Source organism: Girardinichthys multiradiatus, chromosome 6 (genome assembly GCF_021462225.1).
Source record: "Girardinichthys multiradiatus isolate DD_20200921_A chromosome 6, DD_fGirMul_XY1, whole genome shotgun sequence".
Classification (NCBI taxonomy): Eukaryota; Metazoa; Chordata; class Actinopteri; order Cyprinodontiformes; family Goodeidae; genus Girardinichthys; species Girardinichthys multiradiatus.
In genome coordinates this window covers 31860520-31877274 of record NC_061799.1, presented here as the reverse complement: position 1 = coordinate 31877274, position 16755 = coordinate 31860520, and the positions used below count along the sequence as shown (strand labels likewise).

Sequence of the window (16755 nt, the reverse complement as noted above, 5' to 3'; positions counted from 1 at the left end):
TCAATAACGGCAGTTTATATGACTTAGTGGCTGATATTAACTCTGACTGGTTGTACCTGACCGTTTATGGCTTTTATAGTCATGTTTGTTATAGATCTGACCAGCATGCAGAATAACACTCAGGAGAAAGGTAGTAAGTTAGAAGATTTATTTTCACGGGAGTGAAATGGGTTTGGGATCCGGGACCGGTAAATCTCCAAGTGCACAAAAGATGGGGAGAGGGAAAGACCAGAGGAAATAAACAGTATGGTAAAGTAGGTTTGTCTTTAAGCTGGGGAAGGAAGGTGAACCGCCAGAGGGACGAGACATGTGGGGTCTGAGATAGAGGCTGACATTTTTTCGGGAGTCCCACGGGACGGGAGACAGCATCAGTAAAGATCACGTGATTGGGACGGTACAGGATAAAAAATTAACAGGAGCAGACGGGAGCAGGAGCTAACCAATAGGAGGGAAAATAAACTAGGATCAATTGTCTTTGGAAATGTACAACTGAGACTTTGTTATAAACTTTAAGAAAAAAAAACTTGAATCGACGCCGCCATTGTGTAGTTTCTTTCCAAGAAGCCTATACTATAATGCGAGTCAAATGAACTACACGACCCACAAGCCAACAGTGCTTCTGATCGATGTTTTCCACCTGCGTTCAGAATGGAGGGAGCAAACGCAGGTGGAGAACTGGATGTGGTAAAATTGGATTTGTAACGTAATGTCAGAAATAAGGACTTATCTATTAAACTCATAGAGCTGACAGGAAAGTCGCAAATATTACCGAACTTCAGGAGAGTTGAATGTAGCGGTTTTAACACGCAGTCTGCTGCTTGCAAAACATGTTTAGTCGTAATCAAGGAACACTTGTAAGCAGATTCTGGATTAAATCAACCCTGCATCTCTTCATTCATCAAACCAAAATTACCAACATGTGTCAAGTCTCATCTGACAAACATAATTGCTGCATGTGCACTAAAGATTTAAGAGGTAAGGTACGGAAGCCCGTGAGGGGACATGGGGAAATTTATTTATTTTGCGTCCCCACGCAATACTTTTGCGTTCGGCATTTTGGAGCAACAGCACAGATGATAAACTGCTTATAAAACAAACACTTATATGTCATTGATATGGTTTATTTGTCATATGCAGGTTAACACGCAGTAAACGTTGCGATTAAATGCTTAGGATAAGAAGAACCGTTCAAATCACGATAAAAACAAAAACACTAATGGCGTACAAAAAAAAGTACACATCATGCAGCATTAATAAGCAAACAAAGTGTCACAGATGTGGTTTCGTGCAGTTTAATGGTCCAGAGTTCAGTAGTTTGTTTGACAGCTTGTGGATAAAAACTGTCTTTTAGTCTGATTTGAAGATAATTTTATTTAAGGCTGATTTCAAAATAAAACTCAATAAATCTCAAAACGGGTGTAGTGTTTGTTTCATTTTTGCAGTTATCTGGTTTGGAAACTATGTCACAAAGTATTGCGAAATAACGCAAAGACTATTGCGTGGGGACACAAAAAAGAAAAAAATCCCCCCATGTCCCCTCATGGACCTTGTAGAAAGGCTTCATCAAGGGAAGATTTTAAATAAATATGTTGTGAAATAGAAAAAAATTGAATGTACCATTAAATGTACAATTTATTTAATACATCATTAAATATTAAATGTACCACTAATTACGTCATGTCGTCTTTAAAATTATACTTAATTATTCAGTGGCACATTTAATTGCATAATAGTCAATTTTATGATATAATGGTACATTTATTGTTTCTAATGATGTATTAAATAAATAAATGGTAACTTTAATTTAATGGCACATTTAATGTTACATTTCTTTCATGTTACATTTACTTCACTTATGGGACATTCACAACATTTATTTATTTAATGATTATTTTATTGTATTAATTTTGTCCAGTTTGACCCTCCATTCTTGATGCCTGTATAGGAGGTCATGTCAGAATTTGAATCAGGTGTTCTGGAGCAGACATACATCTAAAGCTTGCAGGGAAGGAGTCCCTGAGGACCAGGGCTGTGAACCATTCAGGTACAGTTTCTAAATTGTGAAGGTAATGCCTTTTTGTCCTTTTGTTCAACAAGTACAGTTCTCTTACTAGGTGCATTTTTCTTTCGTTTCAGCAACTTGAAACATAAAAGTAATGTCATTGTTCAAAGGAAACGATCACTTAATAAATAAGTAAAATACAACTATGTACATTTTGTTTATTCAACTAAGATAGGCATGGTCTGTTTCCTTGTTTGATATTTTATTATTTCTTCATTATTATTCTTTTTACTATAACCTGCCTTTACTACAGCTAAAAACAGGGACCTAACTGGTCCTTCAAACAAAGAAATTGCCAAAAGACTAAATGAAGAAAACAAAAATGGGAGTAGCACAGGAGTGGGAGTCGTTCTGAATGGGAGCGGGATGGGAGTGGGAGTCAATTTACCAGGAGTGGGACGGGACAGGATTTTATTCGTTATGCTGGCCTGGGATTGGGATGGGACAAGACATTTTTCTGTGGGAGCGGGATGGGACAGGAGAAAAAACCACTCCCGTGTCACCCTCTAGTCTGAGAGCACAACGCAGGAGCAGTTCTGTGAAGGTAGATCCTGAGGAGCCTTGATTCAGGACTGTGTGATGAAAGCGGATTGATGGTGTCGAGCACAGGTTGGAGGTACTTGCGTGAGAGTTGGTTGGAGGGTGGACAGGGTTCGCTTATGATTTGATCAGGATGGTCGAAGAGCCAGGAAGCTGCCAGCTTGAACTTGATCCGGAGGAAATAGCTAGAGACTTGAATCCTTATCCAGAAGTCAGAAAAAACTCTTTAAGAAAATTCTCGAAACCAGCTTGAACTCGACCAGGTCTGGAAGCAATCTGAGGAGGAGGAAACACTTAAACTATTCAAAGTCCAGGAGGAAACAAGAAAGCACTTCTCCTGTAGAATTCGGCAGGGAGACCTTTAGTGATCAACTCTCTTTCTCAGCCAACTGCCCACTTACCTCTATCTCTGCTGTAGCTGTTGGTGGCAGCGTTATCCATGTTGTCTGCTGAAGGAAGAGGCTGCTGGCGTATTAATTATTGAATAGAAGAGATTAGATGTGAAACGTCTGGCTCCAGGCTTGTTCAAACAGAAACCATCTTGCTTGAAAAGGTGTCACTTTCCTCAAAACATATTGAAGTTGTCGATGAAGTTCACAGATGTCATTCACGGATCTAGTTTTAGTCCAGCTTTTCCGTAATTTTGGTTAAGAGATAAAAAGTTAAGAGTAAAATAATGCAATCAAGTAGGAAGCGGGGAAGAAAAGCGTCTGCGCAGGCATAGAGGCGGAAGTTGTGCGTAAGGTAGTTGCAGTTTAAATACTGTACCAGAGGAGGACAGTTCTCTCCTTCCTGAGCCTTGGGAATGTTTCTAATATTATCTTTATTTTGACATTGAAAGAGGATTTAGCTGATACTTTGGCATCACTTCCCTCTTATGGATGTTTTAACTGGTGTGCCTTTATTACTTTCACTTCCTCTCCCTTTAATGAAAATGTTTAGCAGAGTGGGACAATCCTGTCCTTAGATTTTAATCTTGGTGAGTGCTATCATCTTTGTTATTTCAGCATGTTATCTAGCAGTTTTTAACTTTACTTATGTTTTCAAGTAAAGTGGTTCTTATAATAAACTATATAAAGTAGGGATAATTTTTAGACCATTTTAAAGACTGTTATGATTTTCATTTCAATCAAATATTGTATATGGTATGTTTGTAAGGAACAAAATTTGACTTCCTTAAACAAGTGGGAGTGAACGACAGAAAAGCTAAAGTAATAATTCCATTGATATTACAGCATTTTGTGGTCATCCGCTTTCATCCAAAAATGGAACAGATTATTTCCAGACAGTTTCAACTACAGGTGGAAACTGGCCCTCCAGATGACAATCTGAATCATTGGGTGCTTATATGATAAATATTGAAAAACCTCTCCTATTAGATCCATAACAACTTCAAATATGTACCTTGTGTTTTAAATTTTTGTAATTTACTGGGGTTTATATTTTAACACTGATCAGGAGACAACCAGACATTTAAAGACAATCGCACAACAATCATTTAATTATTTTCTATTTATTTAATGAGCATTAGAAAAAAATATTTAGTTCTCAGAAGCAGTTCATTATATTGCAAAGTAAAGATTCATTTGTGATTTTACAAATATGAAAGTTGAGAAACATATGTTTTTGATGTTCATGCGTATGAAGTTGTTTCAATAATCCATCACATCTTCAACGGGCTTAGGTAAACTGGCCTCAGGGTTTTTTTTATTTGGTTTCTAAACAGCAAAAGAAAGAGATTAGTATTAGTATGATTGGTTAAATCAACAAAGGATCAGCAAAGATCCTATTTTGCTTTAATGTGTACATTCAGATTTTGACAATTATTTTAATTGATATTTTTTAGTTTCCGTTTTGTTAAGAGAAAATAGATTACCACCAAAATATTACAGGACCCCGGTTTCCACCCACAGCCTCTCCAGGGACGAGGTTTCATCCCCTCCGTGCCTTTATCTTTTACCACCTGTGACAAAATGAAGAGGAAACTTACCGTTATCATTGAAAAATGTATTTCTTATTTAGTTTCACAATATCAGAAATAAATAATAAAATGTACTGTATTTATGTCACTTCAGTAAGGCTTGCTGTCATCTTACCAGATCAGCCAGCTGCCGATGTAGATCATCTGTGTGGAGAGCAGCTTTCTCCGTAGAAGTGAAGGCTGTGGTGAGCAGAAAAACCTGCAGACACAATAGGCCCAGCAGCAAAACCTTGTCCATGGCTGAAAAACCGAAGAGTCTGAAGGTCTTTATATACTCACTGGCAGCAAAACACTTTCATGTGAACAAAGAGGAAGTATCGATCGTGCCAACATCTTACTCAATCAACAGACGTCAAACATCTTTCATCAGTCAAAACATTTGTTCATTCTGAAGACATCCAATGTCTGATGTTTTTGATGAAACAATGCAAAATGTGAAAATAAAGAGGTTTGTGTCTGTCTAATATTATTCAGTCTCAGGATTTCTAAAAGTCTATTTAGAGCTGTCACAACCTAATATGAACAATGACAAATTTCAAACATTGTGTTTCAATGCTGCAGCATCTGTCGTCTTATTGTTATCTTTTTCATAGTCACTTCATCTAAAAGTAACAACATTACTGCTAGCACTTGCTTTTCCATTCATTCTGTAGTCTTACACTACAGAGTATATACAATTTTGCATTGCACACTGTTTCCCGTGTTGTGATCAAGAATTTACATAGAGCTGATACATCTTTTTATAATGATAAAAACCACACATTGTGTGCCTGACTTAATATGTTAATTCAAACTATCCATCCATCCATCCATTGTATTTCGCTTATCCAGGGTCGGGTCGCGGGGGCAGAAGCCTAAGCAGAGATACCCAGACTTCCCTCTCCCCAGCTACTTGGACCAGCTCGTCTGGGGGAATCCCAAGGTGTCCCCAGGCCAGCCGAGAAACATAGGCCCTCCAGCGTGTCCTGGGTCTTCCTCTGGGCCTCCTCTAATTCAAACTAAAACAAACAAAACAACAACTGGGCAACAGACCTAAATGCCTACTTGGATACAAAGGTAAAAACAGGTATATTTGTTCATGGCAAACTTTTCTCTGATAAATACATGTAAACCAACTAAACGCAATAATGAGCAAACATGTTTGTTGGGGGCTTTATTAATGTATTTGAATTCAAACAAAAATATATTGTGATATTGAGCATGGGTGGCTGGGTTTAAATGCTGTGTTTGCTCTGGTCCAGTTTAAAATAAGCGGAAAATACAAACCACTGAGAGTGATAAATTGGGAGATGACTGAAAGAAAATGCTGGTTATTCAACCAGTGAGAAATGTTTTTTAACCTTCCACTACAAAGCTCCCCCTTTAGTCCATCCAAAAAGCGGTTTGTGTCCGTCTAATATTATTCAGTCTCAGGATTTCTAAAAGTTGATTTAGAGCTGTCACAACCTAGTATGAACAATGAGAAATTCCAAACATTGTGTTTCATTGCTTTTCCATTCATTGCGTAGTCTTACACTACAGAGTATATATAATTTTGCATTGCACCCTGTTCTATGGAAGCCCATTTCTGCCATGAAAGAAAAAATAAAAGACCAGCAGGAAGTCATAATTTCGACTTTCAAAGTCATAATTATGAGATTCAAAGTCATAATTTCGACTTTCAAAGTCATAATTATGAGATTCAAAGTCATGATTATGAGATAGAAAGTCATAATTATGAGATTCATAGTCATAATTATGAGATTCAAAGTCATAATTTCGACTTTCAAAGTCATAATTATGAGATTCAAAGTCATAATTATGAGATAGAAAGTCATAATTATGAGATTCAAAGTCATAATTTTGACTTTCAAAGTCATAATTATGAGATTCAAAGTCATAATTATGAGATAGAAAGTCATAATTATGAGATTCAAAGTCATAATTTCGACTTTCAAAGTCATAATTATGAGATTCAAAGTCATAATTATGAGATAGAAAGTCATAATTATGAGATTCAAAGTCATAATTTTTACTTTCCGAAACAGACAATTTCTCATTTTTTTCAGTAGACATGCTGTTTTGTCAGAGAATGAGATTTACACAGTATTCCATTTGATCAGTCTAACCAGTAAAACACAGATTTTTCCCCTTTTCAATGGATTATAAAAAAATTGAGGAGTATTTCAGATGTGGTTTAACCAATGATGAAATTCTTGCTTTTCCGGCTGAGGTTCATGGGGTTATTCTTAGCAAGAGGACTCTAGAAAGGATTCTTAATAAGAAGAAACTTTGGCGGCGAAAGAACAAAACTGAAGTGAGTGTAGTGACAGCTTTCATTCGTCAGTAACTTGAAACATCTGGACAATGTCACGGATATCGATGGATGCACCAAAAATGTTGGATGAATGGTCTTGTTACAGACAGGGAAACAGTTCGAGTCCTTTTACGCTTACTAGATGATGAAGGAGTGGACCTAAGGTCAAGAAATCGACTGAGGAGACGGATTTACTATAGTCATGGTCCAAACTATGTTTGGCATATGGATGGCTATGATAAGCTCAAACCATTTGGAATTGGGATCAATGGTTGCATTGATGGTTTTTCCAGAAGGCTAATATGGCTTGAGGCATACAAAACAAATAATGATCCAAGAGTGATTGCTGGGTACTTCATGGATGCCCTGATTAAAGCCGAGGGTTGTCCTGAAAGACTGAGAGTGGATTTAGGGACAGAAAATGTTAATGCGGCTGACATGCAAAGATATTTGCATCTTACAGAAGATCAACCTGAAAGCGTTAATGTAATATTTGGTCCAAGCACTGGAAATCAGCGAATTGAAAGATGGTGGTTGATCCTGCGAAGTGAATGTATCCAGTTCTGGATGGACCTCTTTGACAAACTGAAAGCAGATGGACACTTCTCGGACATGGTCTGAGCTTGATTTGAGCTACTCTGTCTTCTCATCTATTGAAAATATTTATGATTCCTATAAATTCAATTCAATTCAATTCAAAAATACTTTATTAATCCCAAAGGGAAATTAAATGTTGTTATAGCTCATATTATGAAGGTTTCCTCAAAGAGCTGTTGTAGATGCTGATGGCTGTGGGCAGGAAGGATCTCCTGTAGTGCTCCGTCTTACAGCAGATCTGAAGAAGCCTCTGACTGAAGACACTCTGTTGTTGTAGGACAGTCTCATGAAGAGGATGCTCAGGGTTCTCCATAATGTTCTTCATTTTATGAAGAATCCTTCTTTCCACAATGATCTCCAGAGGTTCCAGAGGAGTCCCCAGAACAGAGCCAGCCTTTTTTATCAGCTTGTTGAGTTTTCTTAAGTCCCTGGCTCTGATGCTGCTTCCCCAGCAGATAATGGTAGAAGAGATCACACTTTCCACAACAGACTTATAGAAGATATGCAGCATCTTTCTGCAAACACCAAAGGACCTAAGCTTCCTCAAGAAGTACAGTCTGCTCTGTCCCTTCTTGTAGATGGCTTTACAGTTGCATCTCCACTCTAGTCTGTTGTCCAGGTGAACACCGAGGTATTTATACTCCTCCACCACCTCCACTTCTTCTCCCATGATAGAAATAGTTTTTGACTTATTCCTGTTTCTCTTAAAATCTACAATCATCTCCTTTGTTTTAGTCACGTTCAAAATGAGATGATTGTTTCCACACCATGCCACAAAGTGGTCCACCACCTTCCTGTACTCAGCTTCTTGACCATCTCTGAACCACCCCACGACTGCAGAATCATCCGAGTATTTCTGCAGATGACAGGAGTCTGTCTTGTACTGGAAGTCTGAGGTGTACAGAGTGAAAAGGAATGGTGAGAGTACAGTCCCCTGTGGTGCTCCTGTGCTGCTGACTACCTGGTTAGACTCACAACCCTTCAGTCTCACAAACTGTGGTCTATTTGTCAGGTAGTCTTTGATTCAGGAGATTGTTGAGGCCTCCACCTGAGTCTTCTGGAGTTTCTGACAAAACAAATCAGGTTGGATTGTATTAAATGCACTGGAGAAATCAAAGAACATGATCCTCACAGTGCTGCTGGCTTTGTCCAGATGACAGTGGGTTTGTTGAAGCAGGTGTATGATGGCATCTTCAACTCCAACTCCACAGCGATAAGCAAACTGAAGGGGGTCCTGATGGTTTACTGTTTGCTTACTCAGGTGGGCCAACAGGAGTCTCTCTAGGACCTTCATGATGTGGGATGTCAGGGCAACAGGTCTACAGTCATTGAGGACTGATGGATGAGTTTTCTTTGGTATCGGAACAAGACAGGAGGTCTTCCACAACACCGGAACCTTCTTCTGGGCCAGGCTAAGGTTGAAGAGGTGCTGCAGAATCCCACAGAGCTGCTCTGCACAGGCCTTCAGGACTCTAGGGCTGACATGATCTGGACCTGCAGCCTTATTCCTATTCAGTCTCTCCAGTTGTACCTTCACCTGACTTCTTGAGACACACAGGTGGAAGGGGGAAGCAAAGGAATCATCAGCATCTTTTGATATGGTTGAAGGCAAACATGTAGAAGCAGAAGGGTCTAGGGCTGAGGTGGAAGATAAAAAATGTGAGGTGTTACTGGACAGCTGTGGGTCCTGTGGGTCAAAGGAAGATGGAATGTCTGTTTGGCTGTGAGCAGGAGAGGAGGATGTGTAGCTGGTTTCTGAACTGAACCTATTGAAGAATGTGTTCAGTTCATTGGCTCTGTCCAGACCTCCATCGGTGTGATCTTCTTTCTAAATATTATATAATATAATATATATAATATAATAATATAATTATAAAGTGATTATAATGTGCAAAGATTTATTTTCTGAGTATGATACTAAATTAATAGCATATCTTAAATATTGCACAGATTGCATGTTTGGATAGTTGCCTGAATTAAATTTCCCTGTTTTTGGATGAATAGCAGTGATGCTAGATTCATACTTGCATTTTACTATTGAATGCTTATTTCAAGTCTATGAGTTTAGTTTGGTTGTTGTTTTCTTCTAGAAAGAACTAAATGAAGTTGCTTCCGCTTGGAACCACCACAGGATACGTCCAGCACACAATTCACGAAGTCCTCACGGCCGCCCATCCATAATGTACACAGTACCTCAGGTGTATGGAACCAGAGACTATCTACACAGCATCGATCTGAACAGGGTTGAAGCCTGTTTGGAAAACTGTGTTTTCAAAGACTTTCCATGCGATGAAGACGTCTTCAGTATCTGTGTAGACCTCTTCAGTATCTGTGTAGACCTGATTTCAGAGCATAACCTGGATGTCAGATGATGTGTTTGCAACAACTGATCTATATATAAGACTCAGACAGCTAATTACCAGTGATTTGGAACTGCAGTGATACATGTAAAAACATTTTGTTGTGTTGACAGTTTGCTACCTTGTCACTAACTTGGACTTCAGTAGACATTTCCTGGGAGTACCTGTATTTGCTTCAACACAGTGTTGCACAAGTGTAAAGATGGGTCAAAGTCATTCACAAGCTCTGTAACTAAGTAAGAAGAGACACTAAAATAAGATCAATGCATGCTGAGCTGATAAAATAAGTCTGACATTAGAAAAATATATTGATACATTGCACTAGTATGGTCAGATGACTTTTCATTTTTATATTTTCCCTTTATTATCAATATCACTGCATTAGAGTTTGAACATTATGCTGATTATTAAAGAGGAAATAAAGGAATTGAAAACTGCTGTAGAAACCTCATTATTTTTCATGTGTGCATCCCAATGCTGATTTGAAGCCCCCATCCCAAATAAATCACACTTATAAACTGAGAAAGTGGTTTATTGTACTTCAAAATAATAAAAAAGTCTCTAAATAGCCATTACGGAAGACTTTACAGAAGATTTTTTTTTTAAATAATTTAAAAAAATAATGACAATGCTTCAAGGTGTAAAAAAAGAAAAAAAAAGTGTTCTTTCTCAGTTGTTTTCTGGTTAAATCTGATATTGATGTACTGCAATGGCACCAATCTGTTATTGAAGATATTTTAAGGTTATGCTTACTTATAACAGCAATATAAATAAAATGCTGAGTAAACAAAAACAAATTTTCACAAATAAGGGTAAATAAAACACTTTACTCCATTTGTTCCAGAACTATATTCAAACAGAGTAGCAACATGTTCATGCACTGAACATTTAAAGTAGGTGAATAATATAAGAAAACATCAGAAATTATTCATAAATGATTTATACACCTAAGAGCTGCTTGTTTACAAGCGTGGCGGCCATATTGTATTTTTAACTGTGGAATTAACCAGCTTTTGCGGCCTCAAGTAAAATGATTAAAAGTAAAACAAAATTATAGTATCTACATTTATCAAACCCAAAAATATTGAGAAAATAAATTTTACAGCCGACTCAAATTTATGTTTTAAACTTTAACTTTGGATTACTTTTAACAGAAATAAAACATAAACGCCGGTAGGAGAGTGCCTACTGTGACATTGCTGGTCTTATAAATACTCTAGAGAACAATACAATGCAAAATAGAAACACCGTGGAGGTAAGATGAGCTAAAAAACAGTTTTTAAGACTATGCTAAACTTTGAAAGTTTAATGCAAAAAATATCCTTAGTCACATGTTCTTCAACTGAAGTCTGTTACACTATATCCATCACCCATACACTACTTTCTAGGACCTTGTTTATTTCGTGTCGAAACTCTGGATAGTTATCATAATTAACTGGCAACTCTAGGTAGCAACCACATGTGTGGGCAACTGGCCGTCTCTGAATACCTTGAAGTTGAGTGAAACTAACACTGATGGGTTTTTGAAGAAACAAATCAGATCCTGTGCAGAACCGAAGAAAAAGTGACAGGTGCTGTGTGTCTGATTCTCTGAGATAAGAACTTAAATATCTGCTGATGTTTTTCTGCTGTGCATTCATGACTGCAGGGTTATACAACTGAACGTATAACCTTTCTTAAAGTTGGTTGGTGATTTTCATATGCAGCTGTAATACTTTCCATCTCTGACCTCAGCGGGGAAAGCTCAGTGCTCCACTGCTCAATAACAAAGGCAGGTTCCTGAATGAGCTTTTGGTGGGCAAGCTCCTCAAGTAGTAGCTCAATGTTATCAGCTGTTGGTACTCTTCGACAGTTATGGAGATCCATGATTTCCAGAAGCTCTTCTCTGTCCACACTCCGAAAATCTGAACGGCAAGATTCAAACACCATTCGATCGGACTCTGTAACATACCTTAGGAAGCTATCAACAAGAGGACTCTTTATACAACCAAGAGCTGCTTGTTCCAGTATTACTGGAGCAAGTTTTATAGGCAGGTACTTCTGTTTTTGCCAGCCAAAGGCAATGATTCGGCCAATGCTTTCCCATTGTTGCTGTCCAAAATCATGACGCAAGTAGGGCACCTTAAAGTTATTGCCCATTGTGCACTGTTCATAAACGTCCTGCCAAAACTCAGAGAGGACATCCCTCAAAACTCCTCCATCATCAACAGCCTTTTCTCGCCTTCCATCAGGAAGCACCACTTGAATACATATGTCCTCCTGAGTGACACTTAGATCACAAAAATGTGAAATTAGTTCTTTCAGGATTTGGCCACGGTGAAGAACAAGGATTTTTTTAATCCCTTCTCTCTGAACAATGGGCTCGTCCAAAGAATCAAAGTGTAAAGAAGAAAGCCCTGGACTAGATGACTGTGTAGACAGCGGAAGGGTGTCATCAAGACTGAGACTATCTGTGTTAGAAATGTGTCCTGTGAAAAAGGTAACAGTGCCACTGTCTTCTAAAATGTCAACATTGATTGCTGCATCTAGCTCTTGGACATTGGACAAATCACCCATGTCATCAGTAGAGTAAACTAGGTTAACATTATCACTGCTGCTGTTTGTCAGGTCACTGCTGGTTCCAACATATATGACATCAACACTGTCTGGTGCTTTGGATTGAGTCAGTGGTGTGCAAACCTGAGAGTGAGTAGAAAAACTTAAAGCTCCTTGTTCATTTCCACTGGGGTTGTCTGGTTCTGAGTCACTGCCAATGTCCTTCTTTTTGGTTGTTAGGTAAAATCGCAAAACAGGTAGTTTTGTCTGTTCATAAAGTTCTCCAACGGTAATATGTTGATCAAGTGGAATGTTCCTGAAAATCTGTCATGTCAACCTCAAAATCTGTAATTCTTCCCTGTGAATTTCTTTGAGACAGAAAAAACAAACCCACTGCCTTTTCAATTAACTAATTTTTTCTGCAGTCCTTTGACACATCAATTTTTCTTGTTCCACCACCTTTCTTTGTCCTAACTTGAAAAAACTTCCCATCTCGAGAATTCAGCCATCCTATCTCAACTTTTCAGATACTTTTTTGAGCATTTCTGATGCTAACATTTTCAGAGACCTGCTTCTGATCGTTGCCTTTGTTCCTTGAAATCTTGGCTCTCAATCGGTCAAAAAGTTTTGATTTTCGGCCAGCAGGATCATTTTCCTTCCGTCTGCAATATCCAAGAAGTGCAAGTCGATCACCATACGATGGGAGATAATCCTTAAGCTGCTCATCTGTCATGAGCAGAAGGACACTGGAGTCAATCTAGAGAAAAAAAATTGTTAAAACAGTTATTTAACCTTTAAAATGGAAAACAAACCCAGTAAAAACGGCCACATGATAAAACTTATCTGTCCTCACTATGTCTCTATAATAGTGTTGTATAACTCCTAAATGGTACTGATTTCCTTAACAATCTAGCTACCTTATCCTTTTCCAGTCGTTGTATGACTTCCTCTGAAACATCCCGTGATTTTAAGAAGTCATATATCTCATCCATGTTACATACAATAACTAATGAATAATGTCTAATAAAAATATACATAGCAAAAGATTTATTATGAACATGATAGTACGGATGGATGATATTACTGAAAAACAACGATACAAGCATTTTATATCAGTTTATATCAATAATTATTGATTAGTCTTTTTTAATATCTGAAATACTGCCAAACTGGTGATGTGACCTTTCCTATTTTATCCACAGTTTTCACACCGTTATTTATTCATTTATTTTCTAAACAGTTATGAGGCACAGTGGTGAAACATGAAACTGCTGCTCCGCAAGTTTAGCTTGCTGCTAGTTCACCAGTGAGTGAGGGAGTGAGTTAAACAATGCCATCAACCTAGCTGAGCTGGCCTTGAGAGGTTGAGTAGCTAAAGCCTTTCCTCCACCTACATCCTCCAGAATGCTATGTGGTTCTGGATCAGAGTTCAGAGAATATTCTATATGTTGAATATTCTATCAGATGTACTACCTATTGATACTGATCACGTGTATATTGTGATATATATTACTGATTTATTGTCCAGACCTACATGACAGATAGAAACTTTATTTCAGACTCAAGCTCCAGCTTAAAAAAACAGGATAACAGACAACCAAACAGCTGTACAGATCTGCAATCATAAACCAATACACAAAGAAACTACATAAGAGTAATAAAGAAACTCTACCAGTGACTCCACAACTAAAGTTCTGTGTTTACATTTGTCCCCTAAAATATTTTAATGGTTGAACACTTTCCAAAATGAAACTGTCATCTTTATAAAACGGTCAAGTACATGAATAAATGATTTTTACAAGAGTTGCCACTTACCTCTGTTTAGGTTTAGGTTCAGGTCAAAGGAACCTCCTCGGTCTGTCTCTTTAGCCCCTGTAGTTATCCTGAAAGTTGAGTAAAGTTAAGAATTTAACATTTTTAACAGGGCCTGCCTGTTTTTGTTTTTTGTTTTGTTTTGTTCCATGTTTTTCAATTTTCCTTATTTTTAATTGCTTTTATAAATATTGTCGATCTAAAGCTGTAGATCACCGGCATTCGCTTAGCTTAAGTGTACATGAAACCGCTAAGAAAACAGGTTGAAAACTGATGCATATTACTGTACTTACATATTTTACTCTTGTCTAGATATCGACAAAAACAATTTAACGGTGAAGAAAGTGAATCACATTATGCTTAACAAAACGTGCATACAACAAGCTGATGGGTGTGTTTTAACCTACTAGCTAGTGCTTATATTTTTACTGCAAAATAATTAAACATATTAACTTGTTGAATTCTTGGAGTGCATTAACGAACTTTTTTTCGCACTCTGAAATAAGAACGATCTAATCAACGGACTACTTCAAAAAACCATGCTAAATATGCTATAACAAGGTTAGCGCGCTTTGACGGTTAACCTGCAGCTAGCTAAGACAAAGACCGATGTACACACCACCACACGATCAAAAAGCATTTAAAACGAAGGAATCTAAACCGAAACTATCCAGCAGCTTTTCTCTGATACTTACAGTTCACTCGTTTACATATATGATAAAGCCAGTCTGCAGGCGTTTCCGTGGCGACACAAAACTAACACAACTATAACCTAGGCAATCAAGAAAGGCGAACCGACCTTTTACTGACTTTTAATCCAATAGCAAATGTTACCGAATAATGAGGTCCTAACAGTTTACCTTGGATTTAGGATCATATTTAACTGGGTGCTGGAGCATGCTGTTTTTCTGAGGGGGTTGTCTCTAACTGCTCCGGTATCTCATAATTATGACTTTGAAAGTCGAAATTATGACTTTGAATCTCATAATTATGTTTTGATCAAGATGTTACATCGAGCTGGTAAATTGTTTTTATAATTAAATCACACACACACACACACACACACACACACACACACACACATATATATATACATATATATATATATATATAAATATATATATATATCGTAAATTCCGGACTACAGAGCGCACCTGATTAAAAGCCGCATGCTCTAATTTTAGAAAGAAAACCAATTTTGTACTTGTACAGGCCGCATCGGATGTTAAGCCGCGGGTGTCCCACGTTGTAATATGATTTACACAGAAAGATATTACACGTGAGGAATTTTTAACTTTTAACTTAATCCATATGGTAATATAAACAAATGCATATTGCAAATGCTTTTTTTCGAACAGTGGATAACACGACTACCTTTAAATATACGTACGTTATCAGTAACTGAAGAGCAACTGAACAGTGCACAAACAACATTCCAGTATCTCCTAACTGATATACACTGCAGCCTACCAGGTCAAAAGTAATTGATCGTCTTCTTCATCTTCTTCCTGCGCACTGAAACCATCAAAGTCCTCTTCTTCAGTGTCCAAATTAAACAGTCTCAGGATCTCTTCACTCACTTCAGCCTCTTAGTTGACGCTCTCACTTGAGCGCACATGGTCCCTTTTAATCACGCAGCAGTCCAGCCTTACGAAACCTGTTGGTGATTTTCCATGTTGATGAGGATGAATACAATACCGGTAATTGAATTGTGAAAGTTCTCTTGATTTATTGCACAAGTTCATAGGACCTCTTTGAACTACTCAGCAATTTCATTGGTCCACTGTTACCAGGCAAAATGTTTTTGGTGGCATGAAAAAAAACATGCATCAGCCTCACCGTTGTATAGGCCGCAGTGTTCAAAGTGTACACACACACACACACACACACCGGTCACTTTATTAGGTATACCTGTCCAACTACTTGTTAACGCAGATTTATATTCAGCCAATCACATGGCAGCAACTCAATGCATTTAGGCATGTAGACATGGTCAAGACGATCTGCTGCAGTTCAAACCGAGCATCAGAATGGGGAAGAAAGGTGATTTAAGTGACTTTGAACGTGGCATGGTTGTTGGTGCCAGACGGGCTGGTCTGAGTATTTCAGAAACTGCTGATCTACTGGGATTTTCACGCACTACCATCTCTAGGGTTTACAGAGAATGGTCAGAAAAAGAGAAAATATCCAGTGAGCGCAATTGCCTTGTTCATGCCAGAGGTCAGAGAAGAATGGCGAGACTGGTTCGAGCTGATAGAAAGGCAACAGTAACTCAAATAACCACTGGTTACAACCAAGGCATGCAGAAGAGCATCTCTGAATGCACAACACGTCGAACCTTGAGGCGGATGGGCTACTGCAGCAGAAGACCACACCGGGTGCCACTCCTGTCAGCTAAGAACAGGAAACTGAGGCTACAATTCGCACAGGCTCACCAAAATTGGACAATGGAAGATTGGAAAAACGTTGCCTGGTCTGTTGAGTCTCAATTTCTGCTGCGACATTCGGATGGTAGGGTCAGAATTTGGCGTCACTAGCATGAAAGCATAGATCCATCCTGCCTTGTATCAAC

The 16755-nt window shown here is 38.2% G+C and overlaps 1 protein-coding gene and 1 long non-coding RNA gene across 7 annotated transcripts; one reads left to right on the top strand and one right to left on the bottom strand.

The window, feature by feature from the left end:
- The first annotated feature begins 5480 nt into the window (after nt 1–5480).
- Nucleotides 5481–10274, top strand: LOC124869591. The gene is made up of 2 exons (XR_007038620.1): nt 5481–5639; nt 9567–10274. It is a non-coding gene; the product is annotated as an uncharacterized LOC124869591 (long non-coding RNA).
- Nucleotides 10275–10339: 65 nt separating this feature from the next.
- On the bottom strand, nt 10340–15866 carry LOC124869589. Of its 6 annotated transcripts, XM_047367536.1 has the most exons (4): nt 15044–15197; nt 14879–14955; nt 14187–14254; nt 10340–13128 (listed from the first exon to the last, which is right to left on the bottom strand). In XM_047367536.1, exon 4 carries the CDS (start codon nt 12390–12392, stop codon nt 11487–11489), a length of 906 nt encoding a protein of 301 aa, XP_047223492.1. In that variant the 5' UTR covers nt 12393–13128; nt 14187–14254; nt 14879–14955; nt 15044–15197; the 3' UTR covers nt 10340–11486. The 6 variants fall into 6 exon arrangements, with proteins under 6 accessions (XP_047223492.1, XP_047223493.1, XP_047223494.1 ...); XM_047367537.1 differs by lacking the exons at nt 14879–14955; nt 15044–15197 and adding an exon at nt 15654–15866; XM_047367538.1 differs by lacking the exons at nt 14879–14955; nt 15044–15197 and adding an exon at nt 15338–15417.
- Nucleotides 15867–16755: the final 889 nt, after the last annotated feature.